The sequence below is a fragment of the Natrix helvetica genome (assembly GCF_964273705.1).
Source record: "Natrix helvetica genome assembly, chromosome: 7".
NCBI lineage: Eukaryota > Metazoa > Chordata > Lepidosauria > Squamata > Natricidae > Natrix > Natrix helvetica.
Genome location: NC_138558.1, coordinates 74,209,275 through 74,223,052, shown reverse-complemented (window position 1 = coordinate 74,223,052; position 13,778 = coordinate 74,209,275). Strand labels below are relative to the sequence as shown.

Sequence of the window (13,778 nt, the reverse complement as noted above, 5' to 3'; positions counted from 1 at the left end):
GGTTTCGATTGGCCTCCCCTCGTGTTAAATTCATTCTTTCTGCTTAAGCAATACCCCTCAAACTTTTTCATGCAAAAATAGGCGTAAGAAGCTCACAATAACCGCTCTGTTTTTTCTGCTTTCGGCTGAAGCTTCGGCTCCCTCTGACCAACCACCTTTCTTTGGCACTTCAACGGAGCATTACAAGTCGCTAAATGGGTAGCCGGGTTAAGAGGACTAATCGGTTTCGGAAAAATCCCGAATCTTCTAACCATCATATCATCTCTTTCAAGATCTGGGAAACGGTCATCTGATGCTTCTTTGCTATTTTCTTCACACTGACTCAGAGTGCTGGAACGTTGCCTCCGGGCCTCAGCGCAAACATCCCGGACTGATAACTTGCGCCCATCGGAATCGGGCAACGATATTTCGCTAACGTAAGAGAGCAGGAGAGAGAGAAAGAGAAAGAGGAGAAGAGGAGGAGTAGAAATAATGAAAGCCACATGGAAAGGCGAAAGAGGAATGTTCACTTATCTTTCACAAGGAGCATCGAAGGTTTTTAACAGTAGTGTCAAAAGAAAATTTGCACCAATGGTTTGCATAATGGGAAGCTTAGCAAACCTGAATACTTTGCATTCTACGTCACCCAGCAGGAGGAGGAAATAAACAAACCCCCACAATGGCATGGACCCCTTTAAAGATATACACTTCAAACGTTTCCTGAATGGAAAGCAGAGAAGGAATATAGTGAACCTCCCCAAATGGCTAAATTCGCTGAATTGACTGCTTTGATTGAAGGACAGAACACAATTAATTTTGTTTCTACCTGGGCTTTGGAGGTTTCTTTTTTCTTTTCTTTTCAAAGAATTATTTATTTATTTTTATTCTCTTACATGCCCTTTTAAGTATACATCCACATAATTGTTATTCTTCTTTACACTTATCATTCTTATACATTTATTATTTCACTTAATAGGGTATAATAGACAGTTTGGGTGGCTTTGTTTACCATCCCTCCCTCCTTTTGTAACACCACCTTGTTTTCCCTTTATTTTCTTAAAAACTTTGGAAGTTTGGAACCTTTTTGGCACTGAGTGCCCAAACTGGAATGGGGAACGTGTTCATCCTAAATTGTATAGCTAAAAGTCTGCAGAGAGATTCTCAGTCATCCATGGTTATCCCGAAGGTGCTTTTTCACAAGGCAACTGGACTTCCTCGTTTTCTCTTTGGAGCAAATGACCAGCTGTCTGCAAGGAATATAAATCCTTCCATTCCCCACTAGTCCAGTCAGAGCTGAAGAAGCTTCTTGGATGAGAAGTGAAATGTTTTCAAAGAAACACACACACACGCACCGATAAAAGTCTAATTGCCGTTTGAAAAATCACATTTGGGACTTCCTTTCGGACTTCCTCCTCCTTCTCATCCCAAAATAAAAAATTGGAAGCATACAAAAGAAAACAAGAAGCCAAACAAAGTTTGGATGAAAAGGCGAAGTGGAAATAAAAATAATATTTGCAACGTTAAAATATTTAAGGAGTATCTGGATGTGGGAGATCGGAGAAGCTGATGTGAGGGAAACAATAATACTGAGACGTTGAGTAATAATAAAAATATATACTCCTCAAAGTTGTGGCAAACAGAGTTAGAAAAATGATAGATAAGAGTCCCCTGAATAGCAGCTCATTCGATCCCCAACGGAAGGCGGGCAGAGTGGAAATCTGGGGAGTGTAAATTTACACAGGGCCGCTTTTCAAAAGTGAGATCAGGCCCCCACCGTCCTTCCGCTACACTTGATAGTAAAGCACTACCGTCTAGCCGAAGTCGCTTCTGATATCTTGCCATGCAAGATGGGACAGAACGGGGCCTGTTGTTGTTACAGCTGCTTCCTGAACAGGGATGCCAGGACGTGGGAAGTTTGAGATTCAGACATCGGAAGAAAGTGAAGTGCTTTCTATTCAAGGCTACAATCTTAACAATTAAGGGATTTCCCTGGTTACTGCACAGATGTGATCAGAAAAGGATGGGAACGGCCTCAAAGGTGGACCAGGATGCTATCTTTAGCCACATCATCATCATCATCCTCTTTTAACAACTCCATAATCTCTTGCAGGGTGGAGTCTGGGAAACTGAATGGAGCTAGCAGAGTGTTTTACTGGCCGACTGCCCTACCTGTCGCCAATGCAGAGTTTTGTTCGGCAGATATATTCTCATCTTGCCCAGAGAGAGAAATATCGACCTCCACCTAGGATCGAACTCACAGCCTTCTGATTGTGAGGCGAGAGCGCCACCTCTAGGCCACAGCATCCTATCTTTAGCCACCGGGAGGGGGAGGGGGGGATTAGTTCCCTGATAGCTTATAGAAGGATCGGCATCCTAGATTCATGAAGCATGAAAATGGTCCTCAACGTGTTGAGGTGAAAATTCATGAGACATTCATTAAGCGACGTTCGCTCCATTTTATGACCTCCCTTGCTGCTCTTGTGATGTGAATCGCTGCGGTCGTTCAATGAGCAACCCAGTTGTTAAGGGAATCTGGCTTCCCCCGCTGACTTGGCGGGTCAGAAGGTCGCAAAAGGGGATCGCGTGACCCTGCGGGAATCTTCCGCCGTCATAAATATGAGGCAGCTGCCAAGCATCCGAATTTCGATTCGGTGATCATGGGCAAATGTTGCAACGGGCGTTAAGGGTGGAAAAACCATAAGGGACATAAATCCCTTTTCTCCAGTGCCGTTGTAACTTTGAACGGTCACGAAAGTAACTGTTGTAAATCGAGGACTTTCTGTTTGTCTCCTGCAAACTCCACTCCCCTTTCGCTCCTTTTTTATTTCCTGGGTGGAGGGCATTCATCGTCCACCTGTGGCCTTAATCCCAAATCGACCCCTGTCCTTTAGCTATTCCCTTTGTCTGGCAACTCTGCGCATGCGCACCCTGGGAACAGGCTCCAGCTGTTCTTCTGCCTCACTGATGTCTGACTCTGAAGGCAGCTGATAACTGGCATAAGGCTCTGGCCCCCTCTCTGCCTCTGTCACAGAGCCCTCATCAGAGCCTTCCCCAGACTCCAGGACTGGGCCATGCTCCTCCCCAACCTCCTCACTGTCTGAACTTGTTACTAACTTGCTAACTGCAGTGATTCACTTCACAACGGAGGCAAGAAAGGTCATAAAATGTGGCACAATCAGCTTAGCAAATGTCTCACCTAACAGCAGAAATTTCGGGCTGAATTGTGATCGTCCGTCGAGGACTATCTACATTAAGATTCTGGCTACAGCATCAGAAACGCGACCTTATCTTCCTCTACGTCGACATACCTCATTTCCCCTGAAACTTTCAGTCGATCCCACATCTCTTTATCCTTTGGGGTGATAGATGCTTTCCCACAACTCAGAAAGTCCGCTTGAGAAGAGCTAGCCTGGGTTGGTTTCTTAGCCAGGCCATGGCTGTGTGTCTCAGGAATTTTTGCTGTGCCTTCGTCCTGCAAGGATGGTTGGCCTTCCTTCAGCGTCTCTCGCTCGGCCGACATCACGGGTACCTTTTTCCCACTAGTGTAATATTCGTACCAAAATGCACCGAAGAAGGATTTCATAGGACAAGACAAGGACAAATCACACACCATCAGTGAAGTCCCAACCTTACAACTTGCAGCACTGCATTAATTAGGAGCACAGAACCATCGCCAGCTGTTTACTTCTTGAGTGGTATCCGCCATTTTGGGGAAAAAACCACCGTTACCCTTACGATCTCTGTTATTTTACTGGGAAGTTTTAGTACGGAGTTTCCCCCAATGTTTACGGCTTTGCGGACGGGCGGGAGAGGGGATGGAAATGGAGCGAGCGTGCAAACAAACCCTCTGCTTGGGCAAGTGAAGAGGTGTGTTGGGCACGCTCTCCGACAGTTTCTACGCCCCGGTTTCAAAATCCTCATGGCTAGCATCCCCTAACCCTAACTCAACATCTTCGATAACATCTTTAATTCAGAAAAGGCAAAGATGTAATGTGAGAATGTGAAAGTAGAGAGGGTACAGTTGAGCTAACTTAAGATCCTAGAACAGTGGCCCCCAACCTTTTGCACGCTAGGAACCGGTTTTGTTGTGGCCCGCCAGGGGCCAGTAGAGCTGGCAGCAGATTCGGACAGTGAGGAGGTTGGGGAGGAAGATGGGCCAGTCCTGGAGTCTGGGGAAGGCTCTGAGGAGGGCTCTGTGTCGGACACAGAGAGGGGGCCAGGGCCGTATGCCAGTTATCAGCTGCCTTCAGAGTCAGACATCAGTGAGGCAGAGGAACAGCTGGAGCCTGTTCCCAGTGTGTGCATGCGCAGAGCTGCCAGACGAAGGGAACAGCTAAAGAACAGGGGTTGACATGGGTGTAAGGACACAGGTGGAGGATGAATGGCCCCTCCCAGAGGAAATAAAAGAGGAGCAAAAGGGGAGGGGAGTTTGCAGGATACATTTTACTTCACTTAATTGGTTCGGGACTCTCCGAGACTCCTTGCCAAGTTTTGCAGGCATCGGCCTGGCAGCTCTCCAAGCCAGATAAGGTCTGTGACTGTAAATCCTCCTTTGAAAGACTTTGCTGGAGGTAAATGAGCAGAATTCACAGGAAACTAATAAAAAGGGTTTTTGTTGGGACCAGGAGTTTGCTTCGTGCCCTTGGGAAGTCCCAGTCAGAATAGGTTCCGTGGAGAGAGGGGGACCAGAGGGGGTGTGGTTACACGCATTGATGCGTTTTGCAGATGGGGCTTCGCTTGCTGGCGATGGCCAGTTTCTGGCCTGCCGTGGACCGGTGTCGGGCCACAGATTGGAGGTTGGGGACCCCTGTCCTAGAATGTCCAGATTCAAGGTGCTCTCTACAGCTTCAAACTCTGCAGAGCCAAACTATCAATGCCTTTTCCTCCACTAGGTTTACGACAATACCTAATTTTGACAATCACGAAGCCTACTTTCCCACACTCTTCGTGAATTCAGAGTTTTGTTTCCAAATATAGCAGCTGGTGGGAGTTTTTACTGGCGCTAAGAACTTTGCCAAGCCCAAGGCTGGCATCTCTGACAGTCGTGATATGTATGTTCTTCAGAGACCTTTCCAAGACATGACTCATTTTGGAGAGGCAGACTAGAAAATGTTGACACAGCGACTCTGTCCCCAAAACGAGACATTTTTTATCTGCCTTAAAAGCCGCTGAAACAGGCAGATCTTGGGAGAGATATGTTTTTCTGAAACTCGCTGGGAGAACCGATTATCCCGCCATTTGGCAGAAGGACAGACATATTCTTTACGCGCAGAGAACAAATAAACAGAAAATATTATATTTGTGACCTCTAGGAAGGCTACTATTTGACACTTTGCTTTAAAATAACACCTTTGGGTTTTGAAGAGGGGAAAATGCATTAATTTTTCAGAGAGGGAGAGGGGGAGAGGGGGAGAAAGAAAGAAAGGAAGGAAGGAAGAAAGGAAGGAAGGAAGGAAGAAAAGAAAGAAAGAAAGAAAGAAGTAGGAGGGGGAGAGGAGAGAAAGAAAAAAGTGGAAAAGTTGAAGGGTGGAAGGGAAAGGAGGAAGAGGAGGAGCAGGAGGATGAAAAGCAAAGAAGGAGAAGAGAGACAAAGAGAAAGAGAGAGAAAGAAAGAAAGAAAGAAAGAAAGAAAGAAAGAAAGAAAGAAAGAAAGAAAGAAAAAAAGAAATGCCTTTTTATAACTTTCTTTGCTTTTTTCATTTGGGAGTATTGAACTGATTGGGCATGGCCATAACAGGCCATAGTGTTTTGGGTTTTTTGCGGGGTGGGGCCATGGGGGTGGGGAGTCAGATCAATTCAATTATACAAAATATAAAAAAATCTGATGAGAGATTGCCAAAAGATTTGAATCTTTATTTGGGGATGGGGTGGGGCGGGGGGTGGAAACCATTTTATTTTTAACAGACCCTAGGAGTATAATTTGGATTAAAAATATCTGATTTTTACCTGAAGTATATCACTGTTTCGTGGTGGTGTTTATTTTGGAAGGGAATATAAGGGAACCTATTATATGTACTATGTTCGCTGCCTTGAATCTTCTTCTATATATATTAAAATGACTGTGTGTGTGTTCCAGGATAACTCTGGAGCGCCTGGAGCAATTTCAACCAAACATGGTACACAGATGACTTACTCTCTGGAAACAAATACTGTGGGGGGTAAGATACCCCCTAATACCCCTCTGGGTGTGTGTTCTGTTAAGATACAGCCTGTTGTGCCTTTAAATGGCTTCTACTGCCGTAAAATGGATTGCACTGTACAGTGCAGTGGAGTTGTCATGGTAACGGGCTTCACAGTCCTCCACAGGGGGGCTCCCTCTGGTAAGAGGGAAAACCCAACATTACAAATTACTGTACGTTTGGTCTGGACATTTTCCCCCTATAAATAAATACCCGGGCAACGGCGAGTTATCAGCTAGTTGCTTATAAAAGTAATAAAGAATGAAAAAAACACTAAAAAAAGAAAAAGGAAGAATAGTGTTTATCTGTCCAGAAATCAATTATTTCTACTGAGACACTAAACCCATTTTTATGTCCATATTTGTAGAACTGACCCCCAAATTGCCTAGCTGACACCACATTGTAGTTGGGTTCTTGTATATTTTTTAAAAGATCGGAATGAAGAGTAAGATATACTAGAGGTAGTCCTCAACCTACAACCACATATACGTAGAGTGATCGCTCCAAGTTACAATGACACTTAAAAAAGCGACTTGCGACTAGTTTCACATTTATGACCGTTGCAGCATCCTTAGAGTCACATGGTCAGAAATCAGATGCTTGGCAACTGGCATGGAGTTAGGGCGGTTGCAATGTCTTGGGATCATGTGTCCCTCCTTTTATAACCTTCTGGCAAGCAAAGACAATGGGGAAAACAGATTTACTTTACAACTGTGCTACCGGCTTAGTCATTCACTTAGCAACTGTGGCAAGAACGGTCGTAAAATGGAGCAAAACTCACCGAACACCCATCCTGTCCGGCAACAAAAATCTAGGCTTCAATTATGGCCATATGTCGAGGATTAGCTGTTGCTTGACTCCTCAAAATCGGGGCATCTAATTTACCACCACGCAGGTCGTCCTCGGCTTACGGCCACAATTTGGCCCGACATTTTTTTTGCTGCTACATTGAGACAGCTGTTAAGTGAGTTTTTGCCCCATTTTGCAACCTTCCTTGCCACCGTTGCTAAATGAATCACTGCCATGGTTAAGTTAGCAACCCGGTTGTTAAGCGAATCTGGCTTCCCCCTTGCTCGTCAGAAGGTCGCAAACGGGGAATCACAGGGACACTGCGACCGTCATAAGTATGAACCAATTGCCAAGGGTTTGAATTTTGATCGGGTGACCATCGGGAGGCCGCAACGGTGGTAAGGGTGAAAAATGGTCACAAATCACCTTTTTTTGGTAACAGTTACTAACGGAACTGTTATAACTTGAGGACTGCCTGTATTTATGTAACATGGACGAGTTTATAACCATGTCCAAATTCGGCTGCGGGAACCCCGTGAGATATAAAGGGATATCAATGGCGTTTGACCTCATCCTATTTTCAAATTCCATTCCTGCCACAAACAAATAGGTGTGCAAACCTCAGACATTCCTGATTGTTTGTGTGTATCTTTCTTTCTTCCCTTCGATTCCAATCTTTCTTGGCGGAAGGAGGCAGGAGGAAGTGAGTAAACGGCAAGGCAGCTTCGCGGCGGTTGAGTCTCGATCTCCGTACGGCAAAATCGTCTTTCTCTAGGTCGGGAATTCTACTGTCTTCGTCCTCTTCAGAGCCCGTATCGTTTTGCGGACGGCACCACACAAAAAGGTTTTCTTGGTGGAGGACGTTGTCCGGGGTGAGCTCATTCCCTCGACTCGCGGGCTTCGGACTGGGGCGCCGCGAAGTGAAATGAGAAACCCAGATGTGAAACAGACCAAGAATCCCACCGCTCTTCGTTAAGGAAGACAAGAATAAACGCGGCGTGCATGCTTTTTAGTGGAAACAAATCTGATCTGTCACTCATTGTGTTCCACTACAACCCCCATAATCCCCAGGCCTGCAAATTTTGGGACTGTTGCTGGAGATGATGGGAGTTGAAGGTTGAGGTATCTCCATGCGGCAAAAGCTGAATATATATATATATATTTAAATATCACTAATCTCAGATACAGGTTGTCCTCAACTTATGGTCACAATGGAGCCCCAAACATTTCTGTCGCTAAATGAGAAATTGGATCAGCGAGTTATACACACACACACACACACACACACACACACACACACCCATTACGACTTTCCTTGCTGCATTTATTAAGTGAATCCCTGCCGCTCTCAAATTAGTAACATGGTTTTGAAGTGAATCTGGTTTCCCCCCCTTGAAAATAAGGAAATGAGCCTGAGGGTGGGGTCAAAGCTGTCATCAGTTTAGAATCACTATGCTCTCACAAGAGACCCAAGCCAAGGCTCCATGGATTTAATTGACCCTTATCTAGTGTTAATAGATCAGATATGTACATGCATGTAAACCTCCTGCTGGCCAGCTGATTTTCAAGTCTCTAACGTACATCAGTGGTGGGTTCCGGCTTGGCGTCACCCACATGGATGCGAACACCGCACGTATCCATCATACCTGTCTGCGCCGCCTCCGCAAGCTGCTTGGCAGAGTGTCACGCAGGTGCCGTACACACCATGCACATGCGCCAAAGGCTTAAAGGAGAGGTAAGGCACTCAGGCAGGCGGGTGCGCCCTTCGGAGCACCGTACCAGAACGGTACCTGGTGCTCCAGGAAGGCTCCGGTACACCCGTATCGGGGCGTACCACCTGCAACCCACCACTGATGTGCATGCATAGGGGTTGGAGTGCATGGGTAAGGGGCATGGGGGGGCAGCCTGTTTGACATGTTTGTCCCCCTCGCAGCACGTTTTTGCTCCCAGGGAGCTGCAGCAGAAGTGGGTTTCTACCGGTTCAGACTGGTTCAGCCAAGTAGGTCGTAACTTGGCCGGGTATGCGCCCAAACCAGTCCTATCAGTGGCGCCTTTTTGCTTCTGCGCATGTGCAGAAGCAATTTTTTTTACCTGTACACATCAAACTTGCACCCGCGTGAAGCGTGTGCCCGAAAAGTGCATATGCGCCCGATGCACATCCCTGAGCAAATCGGCAGTAACAGAAGCAGGAACCCACCCCTGGGATGCAGTGAGGCCTACTAGGCCCAAAACAGGGTGCCGGGTGGGAGGGAAAGTCACGCGCGCATGCACGGTGTGTGTGTGTTAAGGTCGGGGGGCAGAGAGTGCGGGGGAGTGTCGCACGCACTTTTCACTATGGGAGTGGTTGTGCGCATGCGCATTGCCATGTGCCCTTGCTTTTTGCCACGAAACGACGACAAGATTAGCCATCACCGGCCTATGCCGTTGCAAACACAGCTGGGCCAGCTGGCGCATAAAAGAACACCCTTGTTTATTTTTGCATTTATTATGCTAACTCGCACATCTGCCACAACGCACGACTTCCAGACGGCTTCCCCTTCAACACTTGTTGTCCAGCTGTCGTTTCCAAAGTTTTGTGGTGGGACTCGCCACAAAACCTTTTTAGCCTCAAATGCTCAGAATAATCAAAGTAGCTAATTCCAGGGATATCCTCACGTTTTTTAAAAAAGGTGTTTTTTTTTCCTTTTTAAAACTTCCATAATTTCTGGCTCGTTGTGGCCAAGCAATATAACACTAAAGTCATAGAGTCAGGCAAAATTAGCACTCCGTTTCTAAGACTTGGAATCTGAAGACTTTGGCAGCTTGCTCATTTAAGTAAAGGTTTCCCACAGCCTGATTTTGCTCTAGTAGTTCAACAAAGTTGGAACGATCTCCACTAGAGCTAAATTAAATCTGAATTTGTGTGGCTGGGGGGATGTGAGCGCAAATGCCCACGTGTGTTATGCAACAAGGCAGATTCCGTCCGTACTGTAAGCCACTCGGCGGGTGCAATTCTGTTTAGATCATGACCAACATCGCTGTATCTGACCTCAACCTACCCTGTTTCCCTGAAAATAAGACCTCCCTGGATAATAAGCTCAAACAGGCCTTTGAACACATGCCGTAAAATAAGCCCTGTCCCCAAAATAAGCCCTCCCCATGCGCAGCCGCTCCCTGCCATTTCCTGGGGGTGGAACATGCCCCACGCGCCTCACATGCACCTGTCATCCACGTGGAATGGCCTCGCAGAGGCCGCTCCCACAAACACTAGCTATTGTGTCCCTTCTCTTACTGGCGGCCGCAAAAAGAGAGGCAGGCCCAGGAACGCTAGGGCTGGCAGGAGTGTGCCAGAAACAGTACTTCCGGCCTTCTCTGGATCAGCTGATCCGCAGGCCATGGGCACCTCAAAAATAATAAGACCTCCCCGAAAATAAGGCCAAGCTCTTTTTTTCCGGGGGGGGGGTGTCCAAAGAAAATAAGACCCTGTCTTATTTTGGGGGAAACACGGTACTATAGATAGTCCTTGGCCTACAACCGTTAGTTCATCGAAGAAGCTTCTTGGATGAGAAGTGAAACATCTTTGAGGAAGAGCAAAGGAAGTCCAGTAGCCTTTTTAAAAAGCTGCTTTGGGACTTTTTAAGTTAGCCTACTACCACGACAGAACTGTGCTGTTGTAACTTTGGACTGTCACCAAATGAACCGTTTTAAGTCAAGGATGATGTGTAACTTCCAAATCTTTGTGAGATGCCTCGGAATCCTTAAGACTGTAAAAAAACCCAAACTATACAAGATTGTGAAAGCTTTCGTCCCATCGCACCCGGCTTCTTTGCAACTCTGGCCAGAGTAGAAGCTACTGAATTAATTCTGCGCAGCTTCTGGAGAACAATTTGCTCTCAGTCCGCCGTACGGCTTTTCCCTGGCCGGCAAAATTGAACCTAGCACTTACACTGTTTGTGTCCTGGATAGCGAGGTCAGTTTCTCAACTAAATCTGAACAAAGGTCTCCTTCAGTCAAGGTTGACTCCTGCCAGCTATCCTCTTCCTTCAATTTTTTTTCCTCCCCATAATCGCCTTGTGGTCTCCTTTGCAAGTCTTACTAAGGACCAACTCAACGTAGCTTCTTGGCCCATAGTCACCTAAAGGTAGCCCTCGACCTTCCACCACAATCATCTTCTTTTAATGGTCCCGTAATCCCGTGTGGAGTGGGGCCTGGGCAACTGAATGGAGCTGTGTGTTTACTGGCCAGATGCCCTTCCTGTCACCAATGAGGAGTTTTGTTCAGCAGATACATTCTCATTGTGCCCAGAAATATCTGCCTCTACCTAGGATCGAACTCACAGCCTCCTGATTGTGAGGTGAGAGCTCCACCTCTAGGCCACCGCACCGACTCGACCTTCCACCACAATGGAGCCCAAAATTTCTGTTACTAAGCAAGACAGTTGCCAAGTGACAGTTCCCCTGTTTTACGACCTTTCTCGCCACTGCTGTTAAGTAAATTACGACAATTGTTTAGTAGCATGGTTGTTAATCTAATCAGGCTTCCCTATTGACTTTGTTTGTCTGAAGGTCACTTGACTCTGTGACCATCATAAATATGAGTCAGTTACCAAGCATCCAAATTCTGAACGCGTGATCGTGGGGATGCTGCACCCGTTGTAAGTGTAGGAGATGACCAGGCTTAGCCTGAGGGAGGGGTCAAACACGTCAAGTCTCAAGTCCCTGCACACCCAGAAGAGATCTAAGTCCAGCCCATCTTGAATGCCTTCTTATCTCCCGCTCATTTCCCTTGACTGTTAGTTGGTCAGATTCTTGTAGAGAACTTAAGCTTGCAAAAAAATCTTTATACTGATTTGAACTGCCTGAATCTCCTGATTTCCCCGGCGCTTGACAGTAAGTGTGAAAAATGCTCATAACTCCCATTTTTCAGTGCTATTGTAGCTTTGAATGGCAGTTACATGAATTGTCGTAAACCGAGAACTATTTCTTAAATTCTTCCATCCCCTGGGATAAAACAAGATAGAGGAAAGGGGCTCATGCTCACCCGTGCTCCTAACCTCTCCATGATCACACTTCATCATTGGTCAGGTATAAAAATGTGTTAAAGTTTATAAATTATAATGTAAGCTATGAACCTTAAATTACAGTCATAAATTATAATTATAAATCAATACTCCAGTCACAATTGGCACGGAATCCTCTCTCACAGTCAACTACAGAATGCTATTTTCACGCCGTAACAGAGAAGTAGAAACAAGCTCCATTTTTCGTTCTGAGTCATTCTGGTTGGGAAGACGTCTTCCCTAATGCAGGGGTGTCCAAACTTGGCAACTTTAAGACTTGTGGACTTCAACTCCCAGAATTCCCCAGCCAGCAGAGCTGGCTGGGGAATTCTCGGAGTTGAAGTCCACAAGTCTTAAAGTTGCCAAGTTTGGACACCCCTGCCTTAATGTGTTTCTTGATTAATCCAAACACAAGCATCAGACAAAAGCACACCAAAGATTTAGAACCGTGCAATCAAAACCAATGCAGGCAGCGCCACAAAGTGACCCAATAAATAAATAAAATTGCAGGCGTTTATTTGGTTAATTTGGATTGCTATGAAAAGGGATATGACCATACTTAAAAAAAAAAAAAACAACCAACAACTGGAACACACAGCAAATCATCATCTCCTTTTAATGACCCCATAATCCTGTGAGGGGTGGAGTCTGGGCAATTGAATGAAGCTAGCAGAGTGTTTACTGGCCCTATGCCATTCCTGTTGCCAATGCGGAGTTTTGTTCAGCAGATATATTCTCATTCTGCCCAGAGAGAGAAATATCTGCCTTTACCTAGGATCAAACTCACAGCCTCCTGATTGTGAGGCGAGAGCTTCACCTCTAGGCCACCACACCACTCTGGAACACACAGCAAGTGTTACAAATGAAACGCATGCTGGGCCAAGCCTCTAACCTGCCGCCACAGCGGTGAGCTGCTGGCCTGATCTTAATACCAGCCTGTTCCAACCTTCTCAGCTTCCCGATTTCCTCTGGATCTTTTTTCTCATTTTGGGGGGCAGCTGTTTGGTTATCACAACAGGTGAGAAACTGGTTCTTTGGACCCAGGGGGGAGGCGGAGGTCGTGCTGCTGCTCACGAGGTCCCCATCGAGTGGCACCATTGGTTCTTCCTCTATGGTTTCAGGATGCTCTTTGCTATCGAGTTAAAGGTAAAGGTAAAGGTTCCCCTCGCGCATACATACTAGTCATTCCCGACTTTAGGGGGTGGTGCTGATCTCTGTTTCAAAGCTGAAGAGCCAGCGCTGTCCGAAGACGTCTCCGTGGTCACGTGGCCATCATTACTCAACACCGAAGGGGCACAGAAAGCTGTTCCCTTCCCACCAAAGGTGGTCCCTATTTTTCTACTTGCATTTTTCACGTGCTTTCGAACTGCTAGGTTGGCAGAAGCTGGGACAAGCAACGGAAACATTATGCAACACTAGGGATTCGAACCGCCGAACAGCTGACCTTTCTGATCGACATGCTCAGCGTCTTAGCCCCTGAGCCACCACGTTTATATAGAGTTATAGAGAGGTTGTTAGGGAATGGGAGAGCTTGTCAGAGGCAACTCGCTGCGGCCAACTGACCACAGTCAATTCTCCGCGGGGCCATTCAACAATTCTATTTCATTATTTAAAATAAATACAAATCATTTTAATTTTCGCCATTCACGTTTCATTCTGCCCCTCCTTTTGCGTCCTGATTCTGTTCCACCATTTCTTTCAGAGTAGTGTAACTCCCAATTCCCGCAGCGAGTCGGCCGTGGTGAATTGTCACAGCCCTGATTATTACGTAGGACATGCCCGATTCCTTAGAA

General features: G+C 46.3%; 1 protein-coding gene across 1 annotated transcript in view; it reads right to left on the bottom strand.

The window, feature by feature from the left end:
- LIMCH1 (LIM and calponin homology domains 1) overlaps positions 1 to 13,778 on the bottom strand; it is a gene marked incomplete at its 5' end in the record, with an annotated part of 198,638 nt that overhangs the window by 51,193 nt on the left and 133,667 nt on the right. Inside the window, 4 exons of the mRNA XM_081959722.1 lie at positions 97 to 411; positions 3,288 to 3,518; positions 7,568 to 7,852; positions 12,878 to 13,117. Of these exons, the coding sequence (XP_081815848.1) occupies positions 97 to 411; positions 3,288 to 3,518; positions 7,568 to 7,852; positions 12,878 to 13,117 (1,071 nt within the window). The remainder of the gene's footprint in view (positions 1 to 96; positions 412 to 3,287; positions 3,519 to 7,567; positions 7,853 to 12,877; positions 13,118 to 13,778) is intronic.